The sequence below is a fragment of the Salvelinus fontinalis genome, chromosome 10, assembly GCF_029448725.1.
Source record: "Salvelinus fontinalis isolate EN_2023a chromosome 10, ASM2944872v1, whole genome shotgun sequence".
In the NCBI taxonomy this organism is placed as follows: domain Eukaryota; kingdom Metazoa; phylum Chordata; class Actinopteri; order Salmoniformes; family Salmonidae; genus Salvelinus; species Salvelinus fontinalis.
In genome coordinates, this window is record NC_074674.1 from 8,604,012 (window position 1) to 8,627,792 (window position 23,781).

At 41.8% G+C, this 23,781-nt stretch overlaps 2 protein-coding genes across 3 annotated transcripts; one reads left to right on the forward strand and one right to left on the reverse strand.

Annotated features, from left to right (window-relative positions):
- Positions 1–201: 201 nt before the first annotated feature.
- On the reverse strand, positions 202–6,705 carry ovca2 (OVCA2 serine hydrolase domain containing). Of its 2 annotated transcripts, none has more exons than XM_055935638.1 (2): positions 5,832–6,705; positions 202–1,036 (listed from the first exon to the last, which is right to left on the reverse strand). In XM_055935638.1, the coding sequence occupies exons 1-2, from the start codon at positions 5,998–6,000 to the stop codon at positions 516–518; spliced, it is 690 nt and encodes a 229-aa protein (XP_055791613.1). In that variant the 5' UTR covers positions 6,001–6,705; the 3' UTR covers positions 202–515. The 2 variants fall into 2 exon arrangements, with proteins under 2 accessions (XP_055791613.1, XP_055791612.1); XM_055935637.1 differs by having other exon boundaries at positions 202–1,039.
- Positions 6,706–11,181: 4,476 nt separating this feature from the next.
- Positions 11,182–22,289, forward strand: LOC129863574 (zinc-binding protein A33-like). The gene is made up of 7 exons (XM_055935639.1): positions 11,182–12,549; positions 12,714–13,128; positions 13,306–13,392; positions 19,519–19,749; positions 19,853–19,875; positions 20,223–20,341; positions 20,611–22,289. The coding sequence occupies exons 2-7, from the start codon at positions 12,739–12,741 to the stop codon at positions 21,165–21,167; spliced, it is 1,407 nt and encodes a 468-aa protein (XP_055791614.1). The 5' UTR covers positions 11,182–12,549; positions 12,714–12,738; the 3' UTR covers positions 21,168–22,289.
- The last annotated feature ends 1,492 nt before the right edge of the window (positions 22,290–23,781 follow it).

The following is a 23,781-nucleotide window of genomic DNA, read 5'->3' on the forward strand; positions in this document are numbered from 1 at the left end:
GTGAGTCGTCAATGAATCAAATGTTATTTGTCACAATGCAACAGGTATAGATAGTACACTTTAGTTTGAAATGAACCACAGGTCTTCATGCCATGCATTACATAACACTTTACATTTTGGTAAGTGATGGCAGGTTTGGTGTTGGTGAGCGGATACAATTATCAAGAATCTTGTCATAGAATGCAACACAAGCAGGCAAAATAAATGTCAATGTTTTTTGGAATTTATTTTTCAACAAAAATGTTAATGTCAATGACAATAGAATTGATATGCAGTCATTTTGTTACTGTGGTAGCCAACTAACATTGTATGAAAATTAAAGACGCTTTCCAATAAAATATTTTTACAATTTCTGGATACACAAGATAACGGTGTTAACTTAAATCAACATTCTCCAAAAAGTGACTCGTCATCTTTGGATGAGCAACATCCACATGAAGTTATGCTCTTCATTTTCAGACATTTACCTCCTCTGAAACTTCTAGGATGGAATAGTTTCCATGCTTCTCCTTCCCCTACTGAAACCTCTTGAGAAACTCCTGATAGGTCTGTCTGTGTGCTGAGGCCGCTGGCACAAAATGGCCACCAGGATGAGTCAGCACCTGAGGCTCCTGGAACAGGGGAAGGAGCTCCCGGCTCATCCTATCAGAAATGACCTGGTCTTCCTGTCCGAAGACGTGCAGGGACGGGATGACGAGCGGAGCAGGGCCGCCATTGAACCGCTGGTGTTCCGAACAAGCACTCCGGAACCCGGCCACCAGGATAGCGAAGCGGAACTGGAATTGTGGTTCTAGATTCTGCTCCTGTATAGAACAGAGCATGGCAACTAGAGCAGCGCCCTGGCTGAACCCCAGCACACCGTCAAACGGGCCCAGGTCCTTCACTGCTGTCCTCACGGCCTCCACACTCTCCTCAAGCCCCAGGCTCGCCTGACACTGCTGCCCGGCGTCGAAGCTCCGAGCCTGGGTGTCAGAGAACCACCATCCCCTGGGGGCCTCGTCACCTCCAGGGCCCACTTCATTCTCCTTCCCTTGGGCTGCTGGAGGGAGAGAAAAGAGAGAGAAAAGAGAGAGAGAAGAGAGGTAGAAGGGCGAGAAAGAGAGTATTAAACTAAGTTGATATTGCATTTAGTTGAAATCTGTATGTGATCACCCTGATAGGTACCGGTCAGAAAGCCATGCATTACCAAAAGTTTGGTAACGCAACAATCCCTATCCTCACAGCACTGTTCAGTCAGAATGTACACTGAGTATCCAAACATGAAGAACACCTGCTCTTTCCATGACATAGATTGACCAGTGCATCCAGGTGAAAGTTATGATCTCTTTTAGATGTCACTTGTTAAATCCACATCAAATCAGTGTAGATGAAGGAGAGGAGACAGGTTCAAGAAGGATTGAGACATTGTGTGTGTGCTGTTCAGAAGGTGAATGGGCAAGACAAAAGATGCTGGGTTTTTCACGCTCAACAGTTTCCCGTGTGTATCAAGAATGGTCCACCACCCAAAGGACATCCAGGCAACTTGACACAACTGTGGGAAGCATTGGAGTCATCATGGGCCAGCATCCATGTAGAACGCTTTCCACTCCTTGTAGAGTCCATCCCCCTGATTAATTGAGACTGTTCTGAGGGCAGGAAGGGGGTGCAACTCAATATTAGGAAGGTGTTTCTAATATTTGGTATACTGTGTGCTTTCAGAAAGTATTCACACCCCTTGACCAAATGTTGTTGTGTTACAGCCTGAATTTAAAATTGATTAAAGTATTTTAAAAATTGTCACTGGCCTACAAAATATCCCATAATGTCAACTTGGAAATATATATATATATTTTTTAATGTTTACAAATTAATAAAACATTTAAAACTGAAACGTATTGAGTCAATAAGTTCAGGAGTAAAATGTCACAATAGTCGGATACGTGCAATAATAGTGTTGAACATGATTGAATGACTACCTCATCTCTTACCACTCAGTTGTTAGAACATGGCGATTGCAACGCTATGGCTGTGGGTTCGATTCCCACGGGGGACCTGTACGAAAATGTATGCACTCACTACTTACTGTAAGTTGCTAAATGACTAAAATGTAAACGTTATCACGATTATCTGTAAGGTCCCTCAGTCGAGCAGTACATTTCAAACTCAGATTCAATCACAAAGACCAGGGAGGTTTTCCAATACCACGCAAAGAAGGGCACCTATTGGTAGATGGGTCAAAAAAAATAAAAAATAAAAAAGATATTGAATATCCCATTGATAATGGTGAAGTTATTAATTCAAATTAATTGTTATTTGTCACATGCGCCAAATACAACAGGTGCAGTAGGCCTTACAGTGAAATGCTTACTTACAACCCTTAACCAACAATGCAGTTAAGAAAATACCCCCCCAAAAAGTAAGAGTTAAGAATAACAAATAATTAAAGAGCAGAAGTAAATAACAATAGCGGGGCTATATACAGGGGATACCAGTACAGAGTCAATGTGCGGGGGCACCAGTACTGAGGTAATATGTACATGTAGGAAGAGTTATTAAAGTGACTATGGATAGATAACAGAGAATAGCAGCAGCGTAGAAGATTACACTTTGGATGGTGTATCAATACACCCAGTCACTACAACGATACAGGCGTCCTTCCTAACTCAGATGCCAGAGAGGAAGGACACCGCTCAGGAATTTCACCATGAGGCCAATGGTTACTGTAAATCAGATACAGAGTGTAATGACTGTGACAGGAGAAAACTGAGGATGGATCAACAACATTGTAGTTAAGCCACAATACTAACTAGTTGATGCACAGATATCCAATATTTTCCCTGCCACTACAGTCCCTGGTTCGATGATTGTGCGCTGCCCTATGGGACTCCCAATTGGCCCAGTGTCGTCTGGGACGTCATTGTAAATAAGAATTTGCTCTTAACCGACTTGCCTAGTTAAATAAAGGTTACACACACACCAAAAAGTTATTTTGTTGGCATTTACGTATGTCCCCATTACCAGTAAAACATAATCAAAACGTATTTCTTGCAATTTCTTGCTGTCCTGTTTCGTCGTTCATTTGTTCAGTCGTTTCATTCTCAAACAGGATTTCTATGGAACACGGTTAGGGTCTTTGCGTGTCAAATAACACTATTTGACGTGTCAAATAACACAACATAATCGGTTTCCGTAGCTATAGTTAGCTAGCTAACTACATAGCTATGTGTCATCATCTAAAATAACCCTAATTTATAAGACAGTTCTTATTTGATTAGTGGTGTTCGGACCCATCTATGTGAGGCTAGCAACAATAAGGATTAACCAATAGTGGACGTTGCGGTTAGTCTTCAAATAAAAGTATGGCATAATTCTACTATTTGTATTCATTTGCATCACTGTCAATGTCATACTTTTATTTTGAAGGCAAACCACAAATTCCACTATTATGCCTAATCCTGATTGTGGCTAACTTCACAACACATAGCCCGGTCGAGCCTCACTAGCCACATGAAGCTAGCGAGCTGCTTATAACGTTAGCTTTGGGAAACAGGGTTAAGTAGCTGGCTAGCTATTTATTTTCATGAACTGAAGTTCAATTTCAATAGGCAAACAACATGTGGCAACCTAGCTAATACTTACAAGGATTCCTTAATCATTGCTAAGAATAATGAAAATGACTGCAGTTTCTACTGGTCATTGTTTTCAGGCTGGTTGGTGCTAGCTAGGTACCAAGATAAAGCTAGCTACCCCAGAAGTTACGCTCGAACAAATGATGCTTTATTACCAACACGGTATTGTAAACACATCGTTCGTGGCCGGTGTTTGCAGACTTTTTTTTGTACAGCTTTGACAGTGCTACTGTATCTTTTTTGACACGCAAAGACCCAAACTGCGTTCCATAGTATGTATGTCGTGAAGCTAATAGCAGTGACGCTATTACTCTGTAACTCCGGTAGCGCGACATCTGAAAAATAGCGCACTTGGTAGTGTGTATCGGTGCTCGTCCAGTCGGCGAAAGCCAACATCACCCACGACAGAGAACGGTTGATTGTCAAGGGCAATGAATTCCATTATCTTGGCTTTAATGGATTTCGCCTTTGAGTTGTCTCGCTGAAATGTTCTTACTCTTTCAAATGACTGCTCGATCCACACAGCAGACATTGTGGGCTAGTTAAAGAATGCTGTGTTGCACGTGTAGCGCAAAATTTTACATGGCGTTATTATGCCATGTACCTATGTTATATAGGTATGCACGGTAGCTTTGACATTGATCTTTAACATCGGTGTTAAACTAGACATCGGGCCGATACTGGTGTTGACATTTTTAGCTAATATCGGCCAATTCCGATATGTTCACCAATATATTGTGCATCCTTAAAACTAACCTAATTGACAGTGAAAAGGAAGCCTGTATAGAATACAAATTCCAAAACAAGCATCCTGTTTGCAATAAGGTACTAAAGGAAAAAATGTTGCAAAAAAATGTTAGAAAGCAATACACTTTTTGTCCTGAATACAAAGTGCTATGTTAGTGGCAAATCCACTACAACATATTACGGAATACCACTCTCCATATTTTCAAGCATAATGGTGGCTGCATCATGTTATGGGTATGCTTGTAATTTATTTTACTGTTATATAACCAGGTAGGCCAGTTGAGAACAAGTTCTCATTTACAACTGCGACCTGGCCAAGATAAAGCAAAGCAGTGCGACAAAAACAACAACACAGAGTTACACATGGGATAAACAAACGTACAGTCAATAATACAGCAGAGAAATCTATATACAGTGTGTGCAAATATAGTAAGATTAGGGAGGTAAGGAAATAAATAGGCCATAATGGCTAAATAATTACAATTTAGCATTAACACTGGAGTGATAGATGTGCAGATGATAATGTGCAAGTAGAGATACTGGGGGTGCAAAGAGCAAAAATAAATAACAATATGGGGATGAAGTCGTTGGGTGGGGTATTTACAGATTGGCTGTGTACAGATGCAGTGATCAGTAAGCTGCTCTGACAGCTGATGCTTAAAGTTAGTGAGGAAGATACAAGTCTCCAGCTTCAGTGATTCAGTAATGGTTAAGACCTGGGGAGTTTTTCAGGATAAAAAAGAAAGGGAATGGAGCTAAGCACAGGCAAAATCCTAGAGGAAAACCTGGTTCAGTCTGATTCCACCAGACACTGGGAGATGAATTCACCTTTCAGCAGGACAATAACCTAAAACACAAGGCCAAATCTACACTGGAAGACAGTGAATGTTCCTGAGTGGCCGAGTTACAGTTTTGACAAATCTACTTGAAAATCTATGGCGAGTCCTGAAAATGGTTGTCTAGCAATGATCAATAACCAATTTGACAGAACTTTAATAAGTTTGAAAATAATAATGGGCAAATGGTGCACAATCCAGGTGTGGAAAGCTCTTAGAGACTTACCCAGAAACACACTAAAGTATTGACTCAGGGGTGTGAATATTTATGTAAATTAGTTCACTGTATTTGATTTTCAATAAATTGGCTAAACTTTATAAAAATATGTTTTCACTTTGTCATTATGAGGTAGTGTGTGTAGATGGGTGAGAAAAAACAACTTAAATCAATATTGAATTCAGGCTGTAACACAACAAAAAAAAAAAAAAAATGTCAAGTATGAATTATTATTTTTTGCCAGAAACCAAACACCACAGAATATATATAATGCATCGAAAGATGTACGTTATATGCCTTAGTTTTTCATCTAAACAAACGAGAGTTTTGCAATGCGCGTCTGAGATGTAAAAATAAAAGTCACTGAATGCTCGTTAACTGTCACGTCATGTTGACATTATTGGGGACCAGAATGTGACCCACCGTCGCCTGTTTGCGGTACCCGGTGAGGCGCACTCATGTAAACCAGCTCCACATACTTCTTCAGGAGCTTCCGTAGGGCCCCAGTCTTCTCGCGAAACGAGCCGCTGTTCTGTCGGTAACCGTGTATGCACAGGATCCGGAGCGGTGCTGCTCGAGTTACAGTCGCCATGTTTGCAGGAAGTTAACGACAGCTAGTTAATTAAACGGACTGGTTAGGCATTATTATCTTACAAATATCGGTACTTTTACCAATTAAGTTAGCTCCACACTATCGCACTTTGATTTGTATACTGAATTTATTTTTTGGAGTTAGTTTCCTTGTCAAGTGAAAACTTGTTTCAACCGGTAGGAGTACATGTCCATCTGATAATAGTGGTCGGTGGAAACAGAAGCTAAGTCGATGGTTCCTACGCATAGCATAGTTCCGAGCTAACACAGGAATCATCGTTGCTTTGGCAAGGTGATAAACCTCTGAAGCCAGATCTATCTGTGCCATTAAAGCATCTGTGACAGCATGGGCCGTGCCATTGAGGCTATTTCCATTTTAAAGTAGTCAATTTTCTACTTCATTGGCTGATTGCTCCCAACTCATAAGAAGCCCCACCCAGATGACTACTTTAAAATGATGGAAGCCCTCAATGACAACGTCCATGCTAAAACGAGTTATATCCACGATGAGTCCTCTATCTATCTCTATGAAAGCCACTATGACAGCCACAACTTGTTTAAAAGTTACAGAAATGCCAAGTGCGTCAGTGCATTCAACCTAACCATTCCGAAACTTCTATTCGAATAAAATAAGCCTCACGTAGCAAATTGGGAATAAGAAAATGAGTTGACCAAATTCGATACTCTCTCACTGCCCTCCGTACAAAACTTCCTCACTTCCGCGAAGAAAAAAGCTTTCGCTTCACCTAGCAAAAGCCTGTGACTTCAAAATAAAAGTTTCGCAATGAAGACGGTAAAAAACACTATTAACTGTTGAAATTACTTCCATTTTATTAGGAAATGTTAGAGAACTTTGTTTAACAATATTACAAAAAAATAATAATTAATAGCCTTAATTGCACAAATAATATTATTAAAGGTAATGATTACTAGATAGTTATTATGGTAGCAACAGTAATACAAATAACAAAACATTATTTATGCTATTATAACTATAATAATCAACTTTAGAAAATACATTTAAATCCTATTATTATTTAGTCCATTCGTATTACACGATATGTTGTTCATATTGGACATGCACAATTTTCACAGTAAAAGGGGGTCCATTTTACTCAGGAGCACCTTTAGTTTCCAAATTCACAGAGTTAACTGCTCTTCTTGCAGCCCTTAAAGAGTGGCCCATCATCTTAAATGCAATAGTTTTTTCATATTGGACAGGCATTTTGCACTGTTCATAAAATGAGCATTGACGCTCCACTGGGTGTAAACTCTATGGATTTGTACATGAGACATGCTCCCGAGTAGAATGGACCCCACTTTCACTGCGACACAACACACAGGCAATTATGTCTGCTGTAATATTTATGTCCACTGTGAAAAACGTACTACATATAAGCTGATGGGCCACTCTTTAACGACCGCAAAAGGAGCAGTGACGCTCCTGTGGATGTAAACTATAGAAAGTAGAATGGACCTCCTTTTACTGTTACAAAACATACAGGAAATTCTGTGTGGTGCAATAAATGATAGGAGAACCCACTCAAAAAAACATTGTTTACTGTTCACCCATGACTGCATGGCCAAGCACGACTCCAACACCATCATTAAGTTTGCAGACGACACAACAGTGGTAGGCCTGATCACTGACAACAATGAGACAGCCTCTAGGGAGGTCAGAGACCTGGCAGTGTGGTGCCAGGATAACAACATCTCCCTCAATGTGAGCAAGAAAAATTTGAAGATTATGGACTACAGAAAAAGGAGGGCCGAGCACGCCCCCATTCTCAACGACAGGGTTGTAGAGGAGCATGTTGAGAGCTTCCTTAGTGTCCACATCACCAACAAACTATCATGGTTCAAAATCACCAAGACAGTCGTGAAGTGGGCATGACAAAGCATATTCCCCCTCAGGACACTGAAAAGATTTGGCATGGGTCCTCAAATCCTCAAAACATTCTACACCTGACTGGTTGCGTCATCGCCTGGTATGGCAACTGCTCGGCCTCCGACCGCAAGGCACTACAGAGGGTAGTGGAGGATAACAACCACCCGAGCCACTGCCTGTTCACTCCGCTATGATCCAGAATGCGAAGTCAGTACAGGTGTATCAAAGCTGGGACCGAGAGACTGAAAAACAGCTTCTATCTCAAGGCCATCAGACTATTAAACAGCCATCACTAACATTGAGTGGCTGCTGCCAACATACAGACTCAAATCTCTAGTCACATTAATAATAAAAAATTGGATGTAATAAATGTATCACTAGTCACTTTTAACAATGCCACTTTATATAATGTTTACATACCCTACATTACTCATCTCATATGTATATACTGTACTCTATACCATCTACTGCATCTTGCCTATGCCGTCCGGCCATCGCTCATCCATATATTTATATGTACATATTCTTATTCATTCCTTTACACTTGTGTGTATGAGGTAGTTGTTGTGAAATTGTTAGATTACTTGTTAGATATTATTGCACGGTCAGAACTAGAAGCACAAGCATTTCGCTACACTCGCATTAACATCTGCTAACTATGTGTATGTGACCAATAACATTTGATTTGATTTAGTGCGTACGGCCCAGTACATCATCGGTGCCAAGCTTCATGCCATCCAGGACCTCTATACCAGGCGATGGCAGCAGAAGTCCCAAAATATTGCCAATGACTCCAGCCACCCGAGTCATAGACTGTTCTCTCTGCTACCGTACGTCAAGCAGTACCGGAGCACCAAGTCTAGGTCCAAAAGGCTTCTTAACAACTTCTACCCTCAAACCATAAGACTGCTGAACAGTTAATCAAATGGCTACACAGACTATTTGCATTGTCCTCCCCCATTTTTACGCAGCTGCTACTCTCTGTTTATTATCCATGCACAGTCACTTTACCTCTACCTACACGTACATATTACCTCAATTACCTCGACTAACTGGTGCCCCCGCACATTGGCTCTGTACCGAAACCCCCTGTATATAGCCTCGCTACTGTTATTTTACGATTGCTCCTCAATTATTTGTTATATTTCTCTCTCTCTCTCTCTCTCTCTCTCTCTCTCTCTCTCTCTCTCTCTCTCAATTCAATTCAATTCAATTGACTTTATTGACATGGTAGGTTCGTTATTACTTACATTGTTATTTTACGATTGCTCCTCAATTATTTGTTATATCTCTCTCTCTCTCTCTCTCTCTCTCTCTCTCTCTCTCTCTCTCTCTCTCTCTCTCTCTCTCTCTCTCTCTCTCTCTCTCTCTCTCTCTATATATATATATATATATATATACACACTACCGGTCAAAAGTTTTAGAACACCTACTCATTCAAGGGTTTTTCTTTATTTTTACTATTTTCTACATTGTAGAATAATAGTGAAGACATCAAAACTATGAAATAACATACATGGAATCATGTAGTGACCAAAAAAGTGTTAAACAAATCCAAATATATTTTATATTGGAGATTCTTCAAATAGCCATACTTTGCCTTGATGACAGCTTTGTACACACTTGGCATTTTCTCAACCAGGTTCATCTGGAATGCTTCTCTAACAGTCTTGAAGGAGTTCCCACATATGCTGAGCACTTGTTGGCTGCTTTTCTATCACTCTGCGGTCTGACACATCCCAAACCATCTCAATTTGGTTGAGGTCGGGAGATTTTGGAGGCCAGGTCATCTGATGCAGCACTCCATCATTCTCATTCTTGTTAAAATTGCCCTAACACATCCTGGAGGAGTTTTGGGTCATTGTCCTGTTGAAAAACAGATGATAGTCACACTAAGCCCAAACCAGATGGGATGGAGTATCGCTGCAGAATGCTGTGGTAGCCATGCTGGTTAAGTGTGCCTTGAATTCTAAGTAAATCACAGACAGTGTCACCAGCAAAGCACAACCACACCATTACACCTCATCCTTCATGCTTTACAGTGGGAAATACACAGAGATCATCTGTTCACCAACACAGCGTCTCACAAAGACACGGCGGTTGGATCCAAAAATCTCCAATTTGGACTCCAGACCAAATAACATTTTTTCCACCGCTCTAATGTCCATTGCTCGTGTTTCTTGGACCAAGCAAGTCTCTTCATCTTATTGGTGTCCTTTAGTAGTGGTTTCTTTGCAGCAATTCAACAATGAAGGCCTGATTCACACTGTCTCCTCTGAACAGTTGATTTTGAGAAATGTCTGTTACTTGAACTCTGTGAAGCATTTATTTGGGCTGCAATTTCTGAGGCTGGTAACTCTAATGAACGTATCCGCTGCAGCAGACGTAACTCTGGGTCTTCCATTCGTGTAGCGGTCCTCATGAGAGCCAGTGACGAATATATGACGAATCATAGCGCTTGATGATTTTTTGCCACTGCACTTGAAGAAACTTTCAAAGTTCTTGAAATGTTCCATATTAACTGACCTTCATGTCCTAAAGTAATGATGGACTGTAGTTCCTCTTTGCTTATTTGAGCTGTTCTTGCTATAATATGGACTTGGTCTTTTACCAAATAAGGCTATCTTCTGTATACCCCCCTACCTTGTCAGAACACAACTGATTGGCTCAAGCGCATTAAGAAGGAAAGAAATTCCACAAATTAACTTTGAAGATGGCACACCTGTTAATTGAAATGCATTCCAGGTGACAACCTCATGAAGCTGGTTGAGAGAATGCCAAGAGTGTGCAAAGCTTTCATCAAGGCAAAGTGTGGCTACTTCGAAGAATCGCAAAAATAAAATGACACTTTTTTGGTTATTACATGATTCAATGTGTTATTTCATAGTTTTGATGTCTTCACTATAATTCTACAATGTAGAAAATAGTTCAAAGTAAAGAAAAACCCTTGAATGAGTAGGTGTTCTAAAACTTATATCAATTTATATATTTTTTTGTTAAAGCTGCATTGTTGGTTAAGGGCTTGTAAGTAAGTATTTCACTGTTGTTTTCAGCGCATGTGACAAATAACATTTGATTTGATTTTTGACCATTTAGGCTTGAGAAAATATATATATATTTTTTTACAAATAAATCACATAATATCTTATATAAATAGTTGAAAGTATTTTTTCTATGATAACTAGTATAAATCTATCATTAATTCTTCATATTTTCCATAATTGTCACCCTAATTATTCAATTACAAAGTATACAGGACAGGAGTCTAATTCTGAGTTTATGGTGATGGGAAAATGGCGGAAGTGGAGGCTGAGTTCGAATTAAGCAACGCGTGGAGCAAAGTTGGTGAAGACGAATGTTCTGAATAGACAATGGTAGCATCGAAAACTGGAACAAAAAGGAAATTGTCTAAAATTGGAGTGGAGGATACGTGTGTTAGTTACAATGAATCGCTTCTTGTTGGCATGCATACTTGTATGTGGGATACCCGCTTGAGGTGTCAAATTGTGAAGTATGCGCTTGTAAAAGTGGGAGTCTGTCAGAGTGACCAGGAGTGGTCTTATTTTGATTCATTATATTTCTGAAGAGCAGAGGAAGATTGCAATGGGCCTCAAAATATCCCGGACAACATAAATGTTGTGTTTTGAATTTCGGAGTAGAGTTCCCGTCAAAGGAGTCATCTCCGGGGTAACGACGGATGTCCAGGTTGAATACCATAATAAAAAATCCTTGTGTGGTTGGTGCCCGCCGGCGTCGGACCCGCTGGGTGGAGGGAGGAAAAAAGAAAGTGTCTGTCGGGTTGTTTTTTTATTAAGAGCAAATACCTACGCATGTGAAGCTTGGTTATGTAAGAGCTTGAGTCCCCAAACCACTGCAGTGCACGAATTGTAAAGAATTTGGCCATGTTTCAAGTGTGTGCAGACTAACAGAGTACACCGAAGAACGGTGTGTAGAAGGACAGTTGCAATTGTGGTGGGGATCATGATCCTGAGTTCCTGGAGTGCCCTGTAAGGGTGACATTGAGGTGGCAAAAGTTAGATTGGTCAATCGAATCTCCTATGCGGAGGAAATTAAAATAATTGAGAAAACAAGTGACGCTAGTGAAGATATGGTGGTGGATACACCACAGCATGTAGTAAATGTTTGCCGACAGACAGAAAATACCCTGCGTGTTAAAAAGTTGGATTTTTTGCGTTCATTGCCAGTTATAAACAGTACAGCACAAGTCGCGAAGAAGTCGAAGAAACTGGACATGGTTGTGGCTGCGACAGAATCGGTTTTGAAAATGAAGACCTACAAGGGGTACTGGCGCCGGAGAACCGCACTCTCATTTTCAACTGGAGCCTGTGTATGGATCACATGTTTTATTTATTTTTTAACAACAGTTTTTTAATTTATTTTTTGGTAGTTACGTTTTTCAGGTAAATCCTGTTTCCATCCCGCATAGTAGATGACGGGATGTGTGATCGTCAATATACCATAGAAGAAGAATAAATTCTGAAGGATTCCAAAAATCCGTTAACCGGAAGTACTTAGTTATTCTTGCATGCGTCATAGTGGTATGCGATAACAACACTTCAATCGTTTGTTTGCGGATGGCCATAACGTTATAGAAGAAGAGCCACAATAACAACACAGCTCACTTGCCTTCACAGCAAAGAAGTAAGTTCAATTTATTGTATTACTCAATACGTTGCAAGTGTAAGCTACATGTGTTACAAACAATACGTCAAGAAACAATAACGAAGCAGCAAGCGAGTGCTTCTTTGAGTTAGCAGCGAAACTCACGTGAAAGTTTGCCAGTACGGTTGTTCTTTTTCCCGAAGGAAGACTTGTGATTTGAGGGGGAAAATGGCCACCACATCTTCTCTTCCAGAGGAGGACCTCACCTGTCCCGTATGCCGAGACATCTTCAGAGACCCAGTCATCCTGTTGTGTAGCCACAGCTTCTGTATGGACTGTATACATGGCTACTGGAGGGAGAAAGAAGTGAAGGAATGTCCAGTCTGTAGGAAAAGATCAAAACTCAGTGATGCACCCCTCAACCGGGCTTTGAAGAACCTCTGTGAGGCCTACTCGAAGGAGAAAGCATCAGCAGGTGTCCTCTGCAGTCTGCATGGGGAGAAATACAAACTTTTCTGTCGGGACCATGGACAACCTGCTTGCCTGGTATGCCAGACTTCTGAGTTACACACAAACCACAAGTTCTGCCCCATGGATGAAGCTGCCAAAGAATACAAGGTGAGTGAGAAATAAAAACTGTGTGGCAATAGAATAAATGCCTGTTACATTTAACTTTTTCCTTTAAAAAAAGCAACAATTATGTTACACCACTGCTTAGTGTAGGTGCTGATGCCCTTTAGAGAAAATGTATTCTCAGTAAACTGATATATTTAAAATGTTACTGTTATATTCCAGGAGTCTGTGCTGAAGCTCCTACAGAACAAACTGGAGGTCCTTGAGGCAGACAGTCGAACTTGTGTTCAAACGGCAGATACTATCACGGTAAGAACAGAGTGGATTTTGGCTTTTATGTTTCTGTTGTCGAGTTTCCCTCAGCCAGCAGATCTGACTTGCTTGCTTACAGCTGTGCAACGGTCGAACCGGCTTCCTGTGTAGATTAAGACACCGCAGAGCCAGGCCTCCCGAGTGGCATTGGGGTCTAAGGCGTCACTACAGACCTGGGTTCGATCCCAGGCGGTGTCACAACCGGCCATGACCGTGAGTCCCATAGGGCGGCACACAATTGGCCCAGCGCTGTCCGGGTTAGGGGAGAGTTTGGCTGTGGCGGCTTTACTTGGCTCATCGTGCTCTAGTGACTCCTTGTGGCGGGCCGGGTTCCTGCAGGCTGACTTCGGTCGTCAGTTGAACAGTGTTTCCTCCGACACATTGGTGCTGCTGCCTTCCGAGTTAAGCGGGCCGGTGTTGAGGCGCAGTTTGGTGGGTCCTTTTTCAGAGGAAGCATGACTCGACCTTTGCCTCCAGAGCCCGTTGGGGAGTTGCAGCGATTAACAAAATCAAATTGAGGAGAAAAAGGGGGTAAAATATAAATATATATATATATATAAATCTCACACACACACACAGTACCAGTCAAAAGTTTGGGCACACCTACTCATTCCATTTAAAAAAATATATATAATAATGAAGACATCAAAACTATGAAATGACACACATGGAAACATATAGCAACCAAAAAAGTGTTAAACAAATCAAAATATATTTGCGATTCTTCAAAGTAGCCACCCTTTGCCTTGATGACAGCATTGCACACTCTTTGCATTCCGTGGACTGCATCAAACAACATCTCACTGTTCACATCCCTCTCACAGGGAATCAAATACCTGTGAGAAGGGAGAGACTCCTCATCAAAAAACAATAGAATGGATGGAGTGGGCATCTTCTTTGCATGTGGGTCATTCGGTGTGCACCAACCAGATGATCCAATTCATCACGTATATCCTTCGCATTCGCTTCTAGCATCACCCCAGAGATGACACCCTTGATAGGTTCCCTGCATTGAAGATCCTCACGCAACACATTTCCAACCTATATCTTCTAGAGGTGCAGAGCACTCTCCTTCTGTTCCGTAGAAACCAAAATAAGCCAATTTCTTGTTACTGTCACCGAACGCCACCTTATCCAACGCATCCACGATTTTTATAGACTTCAAACTGACCTCCCAGTTAACTCATCCTTATTTCCTTTTGTATTCACCACCGTAATACAATTCTTCTCACTCATCTCCACTCGACACGCCATCTGATTCAAACAGAACATCCATTTCCCCTTCCAACATCACATTTCCAGCACATCGCGTTGAACAACGATGTAGCTGATAGTCTTACACTGCCATTCCAAAATGGCTGCTGTGGCTTCTGCTACCTTGCATGAGGACTAAAAGGGCAGTTTTCCAGAAAACTAGCAGTCGTTCAATCTTCTCGGTGTAACAGATGAGATAATCCGGAGTAAAAAGCATTTCATCCTTGGTTTGAGGTATGTTTTCTGAGCCATATCTCCCATCGACTCTGCGGTGTTTTGACCTAACCAGGAAGCCTGTCGCACCATAGTGCAGCTGTAAGCAAGCGGCCATATCTGCTGGCTAAGTTTCCCTTAGTTCCCTGGATTTGTGGATGAACCGTATGACCTTAAAGAATAACAATAGTAGGGTTACAAAATTCCCTGGTTTTCTAGAAATCCTGGTTGGAGGATTACTGGATGTCCACCTTATTCCCTCTCAATTCCAGGAGTTTTCCAACCACGATTTCTGGTAAACGAGGGAATTGTTTTGAAAGTTAGGGACATTTTCCATCGGTAAATAGTAATATTAGACATTTTTAGTGGGCTGAAATAATAGGTGCTGGTACCAATCATATTTTAGTGCCAATATTCTATGAGGTGCAGTAGAACATTTGAGGTGCCGGTACTCCACTGGTGTGTACCCGTACACATGCGGACATACATGCCAGGCGGGGTCTGAGCGAGGCCTGAAAACATGGGCAAAGACTCCAGGCACTCGACACATGGACTGTTCTCTTTGCTCCCGTCTGGCAGGCGGCTTCATAAAGACAAACAGACTCCTAAATGGCTTCTATCCCCTGGCCGTTAGACTGTTAAATGACTAACTACTGCGCTCCTTCTCCCACAGACTATCCACACTGATTCTATGCCCATTCACAGGTCTCTACCCACTCCATTAGATGTGTTACTCCATTACGCTGCTGTCTATTGATTACCATTTGTATTTATCCTGCTACTGATCACTTTTACTCCTGTTTATATGAACTCAGCAAAAAAAGAAAGGCCCCTTTTTCAGGACCCTGTCTTTCAAAGATAATTCATAAAAATCCAAATAACTTCACAGATCTTCTTGTAAAGGGTTTAAACACTGTTTCCCATGCTTTTTCAGTGAACCATAAGCAATTAATGAACATGTACCTGTGGAACAGTCCTTAAGACACTAACAGCTTACAGACGGTAGGCAATTAAGGTCACCGTTATGCAAACTTAGAGGCCATTCTACTGACTCTGAAAAACACACAAAAGAGATGCCCAGGGTCCCTGCTCATCTGGGTGAACGTGCCTTAGGCATGCTGCAAGCAGGCATGTGGACTGCAGATGTGGCCAGGGAAATAAATTGCAATGTCCGTACTGTGAGACATCTAAGAGATCACTACAGGGAGACAGGATGGACAGCTGATCGTCCTCGCAGTGGCAGACCACGTGTTACAACACCTGCACAGGATCGGTACATCTGAACATCACACCTGCCGGACAGGTACAGGATGGCAACAACAACGGCCCGAGTTACACCAGGAACGCACAATCCCTCCATCAGTGTCAGACTGTCCGCAAGAGGCTGAGAGAGGCTGGACTGAGGGCTTGTAGGCCTGATGTAAGGCAGGTCCTCACCAGACATCACCGGCAACAACGTCGCCTATGGGCACAAACCCACCGTCGCTGGACCAGACAGGACTGGCAAATAGTGCTCTTCGCTGACGGTGGTTTTGTCTCAGCAGGGGTGATTTGGATTTGCGTTTATCGTCAAAGGAATGAGCGTTACACCAATGCCTGTACTCTGGAGCGGGATCGATTTGGAGGTGGAGGGTCCGTCATGGTCTGGGGCGGTGTGTCACAGCATCATTGGACTGAGCTTGTCATTGCAGGCAATCCCGACGCTGTGCGTTACAGGGAAGACCACCTCCTCCCTCGTGTGGTACCCTTCCTGCAGGCTCATCCTGACTTGACCCTCCAGCATGACAATGCCACCAGCCATACTGCTCGTTCTGTGAGTGATTTCCTGCAAGACAGGAATGTCAGTGTTCTGCCATGTCCAGCGAAGAGCCCGGATCTAAATCCCATTGAGCACGTCTGGGACCTGTTGGATCGGAGGGTGAGGGCTAGGGCCATTCCCCCCAGAAATGTCCGGGAACTTGCAGGTGCCTTGGTGGAAGAGTGGGGTAATATTTCACAGCAAGAACTGGAAAATCTGGTGCAGTCCATGAGGAGGAGATGCACTGCAGTACTTAATGCAGCTGGTGGCCACACCAGATACTGACTTTTGATTTTGACACCCCGTTTGTTCAGGGACACATTATTTCATATCTGTTAGTCACATGTCTGTTGAACTTGTTCAGTTTGTCTGTTGTTGAATCTTGATGTGTAAATATTTGTATGAACATATGTTAAGTTTGCTGAAAATAAACGCAGTTGACAGTGAGAAGACGTTTCTTTTTTCCCCGAGGTTCTGTGTATATATTACCATAAGTATTTACACTGAACAAAAATATAAACGCAACATGTGCTTGTCCCATGTTTCATGAGCTGAAATATAAGATCCCAGAAATATTCCATATGCACAAAAATGTTGTGCACATTTGTTTACATCCCTGTTAATGAGCATTTCTCCTTTGCCAAGATTATCCATCCACCTGACAGTTGTGGCATATTAAGAATCTGATTAAATAGCATGCTCATTACACAGGTGCAGTTATTTGGCAGTATGGAGGGGGGATTTCTGTCTGTAATAAATCACTTTTGAATGGGGGAGAAAAAAAAACATTTTTCTTTTGGCTGGGCCTGGCTCCCCAGTGGGTGGACCTGGATCCCAAGTGGGTGGTCCCTTGCCCATTCATGTGAAATGCATAGATTTTTCAATTTACTTATTTCGTTCTTTTGAACTAAGTCAGTAAAAAAGTTGATATTGTTGCATGTTATTTTTTTCTGTGTGTATGTACAGTCGGGAGTTTACGAAAACCTTAGCCAAATACATTCAAACTCAGTTTTTCACAATTCCTGACATTTTAAAAGACCCTGTCTTGGGTCATTTAAGATCACCACTTTATTTTAAGAATTTGAAATGTCAGAATAATAGAGATTTATTTCAGCTTTTTCTTTCATCATATTCCCAGTGGGTCAGAAGTTTACATACACTCAATTATTATTCGGTAGCATTGCCTTTAAATTGTTTAACTTGGGTCAAATGCTTCGGGTAGCCTTCCACAAGCTTCCCACAATAAGTTGGGTGAATTTTGGCCCATTCCTCCTGACGGAGCTGGTGGAACTAAGTCAGGTTTGTAGGCCTCCTTGCTCGCACACACTTTCTATTCTGCCCACAAATTTTCTTTAGGATTGAGGTCAGGGCTTTGTGATGGCCACTCCAATACCTTGACTGTGTTGGCCTTATGCCATTTTGCCACAACTTTGGAAGTATGCTTGGGGTCATTGTCCATTTGGAAGACCCATTTCCGACCAAGCTTTAACTTCCTGACTGATTTTTTGAGATGTTGCTTCAATATATCCACAATTTTCCTGCATCATGATGCCATCTATTTTGTGAAATGCACCAGTCCCTCCTGCAGCAAAGCACCCCCATAACATGATGCTGCCACCCCGTGCTTCCCGGTTGGGATGGTGTTCTTCGGCTTGCAAGCCTCCACCTTTTTCCTCCAAACATAACAATGCTCATTATGGCCAAACAGTTCTATTTTTGTTTCATCAGACCAGAGGACATTTCTCCAAAGAGTACGATCTTTGTCCCCATGTGCAGTTGCAAACCGTAGTCTGGCTTTTTTTGTGGCGGTTTTGGAGCAATGGCTTCTTCCTTGCTGAGCGGCCTTTCAGGGTATGTCGACATAGGACTCGTTTTACTGTGGATATGGTGTTTATACTTGCGTACTATTGTTTGTACAGATGAACGTGTGGTACCTTCAAGCATTTGGAAATTGCTCCCAAGGATGAACCAGACTTGTGGAGGTCTACAATTTTTTGGGCTGATTTCTTTAGATTTTCCCATGATGTCAAGCAAAGAGGCACTGGGTTTGAAGGTAGGCCTTGAAATACATCCACAGGTACACCTCCATTTGACTCAAATGATGTCAATTAGCCTATCAGAAGCTTCTAAAGCCATGACATGATTTTCTGGAGTTTTCCAAGCTGTTTAAAGGCACAGTCAACTTAGTGTATGTAAACTCTGATCCACTGGAATTGTGATACAGTGAAAATATCTGTTTGTAAACAATTGTTTGAAAAATTACTTGTCATGCACAAAGTAGATGTCCTAACCGACATGTTAACAAACTATAGTTTTGGCAAGAGAGTTGTGGAGTGTTTGAATAACGAATTTTAATGACTCCAAAATTAGTGTATGAAAACTTCCGACTTCAAGTGTACGTGTATATATTCCTGTTACCAGTCACTTTTCAGCCCTGTTTACATGTATATCCTTCTACCAGTCACTGTATGTATAAACCCACCTCAACCACTCCAGTACCCCTCAACATTGAATGTATATACTTGCATTCTTGTTTCTTTGACTCGCATATCTTCTCTTATCTTTATTATTATCTATATTATTAGTATTTAAAGTTATCTATTTCAATTATTATCTAAATTATTATTTATCTATCTATATTTATATTATTAGCATCTAAATTATTGTCTTATGTTAGTATCTATTTTATTAGTAATATTATATTAGTATCTAAATATTATTATCATCATCACTGCATTGTTGGGAAACAGCTCTCAAGGTAAGAATTTCATTGTACTGTATAACACCTGTTGTATCCTGTGCACGTGGTGAATACACTTTTTAAAACTCATCTCAAGCTCTGGATATTTTGTCTTCAGAGCCAGGCCCTGTCCACAGAGAGGAAAATAAGGGAACAGTTTGAGGAGCTTCACCAGTTTCTACGAAATGAAACGGTAGTCAGGATAGCTGCCCTGAAGCAGGACGAAGACTACAAGAGTCAAATGATGATGAGGAAGATTGAGGAGATGAACAGAGAGATATCGTCCCTTTCTGACACCATCCAAACCCTAGAGGAAGAGCTAGGGGCTGAAAACATCTCTTTGCTACAGGTAAGAAACAAAAAAATAAACATCTCCCTCTGTTTTAAGTAGAAGTGATACTTCTACAACTTGGATCATTTCATGTCTAATCTGACACTTTGTTCTCCCGCAGGACTACGAGGTCATCAAGAAAAGGTAAGGGATCTTCCTCTTGTTTCTATCCTCTCTGTGGTTCTGGACCCAACACTACAGCAGCCCTGACTACCTCTAACCTGTACCCCCCGCACACTGATTCGGTACCGGTACCCCATGTATATAGCATCGTTATTGTTACTTTTTACTGTAGTTTATTTGGTAAATATTTTCTTAACTCTTCTTGAACTACACTGATGGTTAAGGGTTTGTAAGTAAGCATTTCATGGGTAAAGTCTACACCTGTGTATTCGGTGCATTTGACAAAATAAGTTTGATTTGATGTTCTCTCCCCTCTGTGGTTCTGAACCCAACCTTACAGCAGCACTGACTCCTTAATGTTCTCCCAGAGTTCAGTGCATATTGCCAGATCCAGAGAGGGTTTCAGGAGCGCTGATCGACGTGGCCAGACACCTTGGCAACCTGCAGTTCAGAGTCTGGGAGAACATGCAGGAAATTGTTGAGTACAGTGAGTACTATTTTATGATTATAATAATAATACATACATAGGACTTATATAGAGCTTTTCAAGGACCCAAAGACGCTTTACAATTGTGTAGAATAAAATATACAAGATTAAAAAAAACAAATGAACAATATCGCACTTATTTCAATATGTGTAAATCACGGGACGCAATCCTGAAGGGGGAAAAAAGTAATCCGTTTTGTATAAAAATGACCTGCTCGTACTACTACGAGTTCCCACTTTAAAATAATGTGTGTTCTCTCTCCTCTCAGCGCCTGTGATTCTGGACCCCAACACTGCTCACCCAGATCTCCTCCTGTCTGGCAACCTGACCAGCTTCACATGCAGACTCAGTGACGACCAACAGCAGCTTCCTGACAACCCAGAGAGGTTTAAACACCGCTATGCTGTCCTGGGCTCAGAGGGCTTCAGCTCGGGGATACACAGCTGGGACGTAGAGGTTGGGGACAGCAAAGAGTGGGCAGTAGGTGTAGCCATCGAGTCTTGCGATAGGAAGGAGACGTCTCGGTGGCATATTAGTGGAGTCTGGTATGTACTCTCAAGAGAAGGGAGTGACTATATTGACCAAGTGTCACCGAATGCATGTTACTGTCTTGAACCCTTTAAAGTGAAACCCCAGAGGATCCGAGTGCAGCTGGACTGGGACAAAGAAACCGTGTCACTTTCTGATCCTGTCAATAACCAACGTATTGGGTGTTTCTTCAAAAACCCTCAAATATTTTCATTGAGTTTCACTGAGAGAATTTTCCCGTTCCTCAGTGGGGACTATGTCAGGGTTATGCCAGTGAAGGCCTCTGTAACACTATAGTACAGTTAGAGCTGATAATTACACAAGTCGGGTTTCGTGTTAAAACGAAACTACAGGCTAAAAGACACAAACGATTGCTGTGGGAACATTGTTTACCAATTTCAAATGCATTCATTGAAATGAATCAGTTTGTTAATTTTAATGTCTCTTAATATCAGTAAACCCTTGTCTGATAATAGACATGAGAACTGCAGGTTTAGTTCTGTTTGCTGTTTTTCAGTGTTTGTGCCTGTTGCTGAATCTCATTCAACATCGACTTAATGGGACAGATTTGGAATATATCGGGGGGGGTTCCATTTTGAATGCCAGGTGTACTGAGCACAGATATCCCCGTTGGCCTTTTGACTAGTTTGTCTAGAGAAATGTTACTGTTGTTCAGTAAATCTTCTAGTTAAGTATCCGCTAACCACGTATGATACAGCAATCTGTCAGTCAATGACATGCAACCATTAGTTGATGCAACACTACCTTTGACTCAGCCTGTCTGTGACTGAGATCCCACTCCCCCTCTCTCTCTCTCCCACTCCCCCTCTCTCTCTCTCCTACTCCCCCCCTCTCTCTCTCCCACTCCCCCTCTCTCCCACTCCCCCTCTCTCTCTCTCCTACTCCCCTTCTCTCTCTCTCCCACTCCCCCTCTCTCTCTCTCCCACTCCCCCTCTCTCTCTCTCCCACTCCCCCTCTCTCTCTCTCCCACTCCCCCTCTCTCTCTCTCCCACTCCCCCTCTCTCTCTCTCCCACTCCCCCTCTCTCTCTCTCCCACTCCCCCTCTCTCTCTCTCCCACTCCCCCTCTCTCTCTCTCCCACTCCCCCTCTCTCTCTCTCCCACTCCCCCTCTCTCCCACTTCCTCTCCAAAGAACTGTCTCTCTCTCACTTCCTGAATTCATCCTTCTATTTTTATTTACATTTGCTGTTTTGTTATTTAGCCTTTTAAGCGCTTTGAGATTCTTCTCTATCAGTAATGGTCTTCCTGTCTGTGAAGTGTGCTTCTCCATTCTAGTGTAATTCTATGTCATGTAAGTTGAGTAATTGCTGCAGTGTTTTATACCATGGTCATGTTTTACAGCTTTTCTCATGTATTAAGCCAGTTTTCATTTTATACATAAAATTACATTTTAAATCTGTGTTTGTGTCTGACATTACTTTTCAGTCATTTATCAGACATCCTCATCCAGAGAGACTTACAGTAGTGAATGCATAATTTTTAAAACTTTTTTTATGCTGGTCCTCTGGGATTCGAAACACTCAAACCTGGCGTTACAAGTGCCATGCTTTACCAACTGAGCCAAATGGGACTTCCATATTTAAATCTAACGGTTTGTTGTTCTCAATGGGTCGGTGTCCCGGACACAGATTAAGCCTAGTCCTGGACTAAAAAGCTCTTTCAGTGGAGAATGACTTTTAGTCCTGGACTAGGTTTAACCTGTGTCTGGGAAACCAGTCCTTTAGAACGGTATAACAGCAGCAGTAGTAGTAGAGGACTGAGTTCAGTTCACACAGACAGGCAGCAGGGGGAGACATTGTCTGTTCTGTGTTACAGATCTATGATCCTGCTTGGATGTAGTATGTCATAGCCAGATCTTGGGCAAATATATAAACATATAGTTCTGATGTTACCCCATGGTTTATGATAGGAGTGTGTTTTATGGAAGAGACGGATATGTATGAGTGAGTAGCCGTGATACCCAGGACCTGTCCAGACAACTCCTAGCCTGAGAGTGATTGATGGGTGGTGACATGGTGAGGGCTCCATCTTACCCTCTGATGGAAAAGGGGGCCCTGATCAGTAATCCTAGATCAGCAATGCTACTTTGAGACAGTGTGAATACGGGCTTAGATCTTCCCTAAATTGTAGGTGTGTGTGAGTAGGTGGCGGGTGGGGAGAGGGGTGTACTACAGGTGTTTGTGGTGGCCTGGTCAGTCATTTGTGGGGCGTCTCTGTAGCCTCAGTCATTTAGCTCTTAATCTGAAAGTCACCCTGTTCTCTACCTCTTTACGGTCACTCTGTTGAATGATGCCGTTCTCTGACCACTCCTCCTTTCCCGAGCTCATGCCCTCAACAGAGTAGCAACACCAGCAGAGATACAGCACCCCTCATTCTGAAATGACAACTCTTCAGAAATTATATAGTCTACGATGCTCAGATTACTAATGGTTAACTAGGGAGCTAGGATATATCAGTTTAACCATTTACAGTAACATTTCATTAATAGGTCAATAAACATATTTTTTGTGACTATCTTATTTTAATTCTAAAATAGAAATGGAGGAATATCACTATATTGGCATTAGTGGATGAATTAATAGCTATTAACAGATGACATGGTATATGAATACAATGAAGGTAGAATGCTGAACTACTACTTTGAAGGGACAGGAAGTGTTGGCTGTGCATTTGGCCAATGACAGGCATTCCACATTTAACCCCACCTACTTGTGAAAATCAAAATATCAAGTTAGATATGTAATAAGCAATTTTTCAGTTTTTGGAATATATACAATACCAGTCCAAGAGTTTGGACACACCTACTCATTCCAGGGGTTTTCTTCATTTTTACTATTTTCTACATTGTAGAATAATAGTGAAGACATCATTACTATGAAATAACGCATATG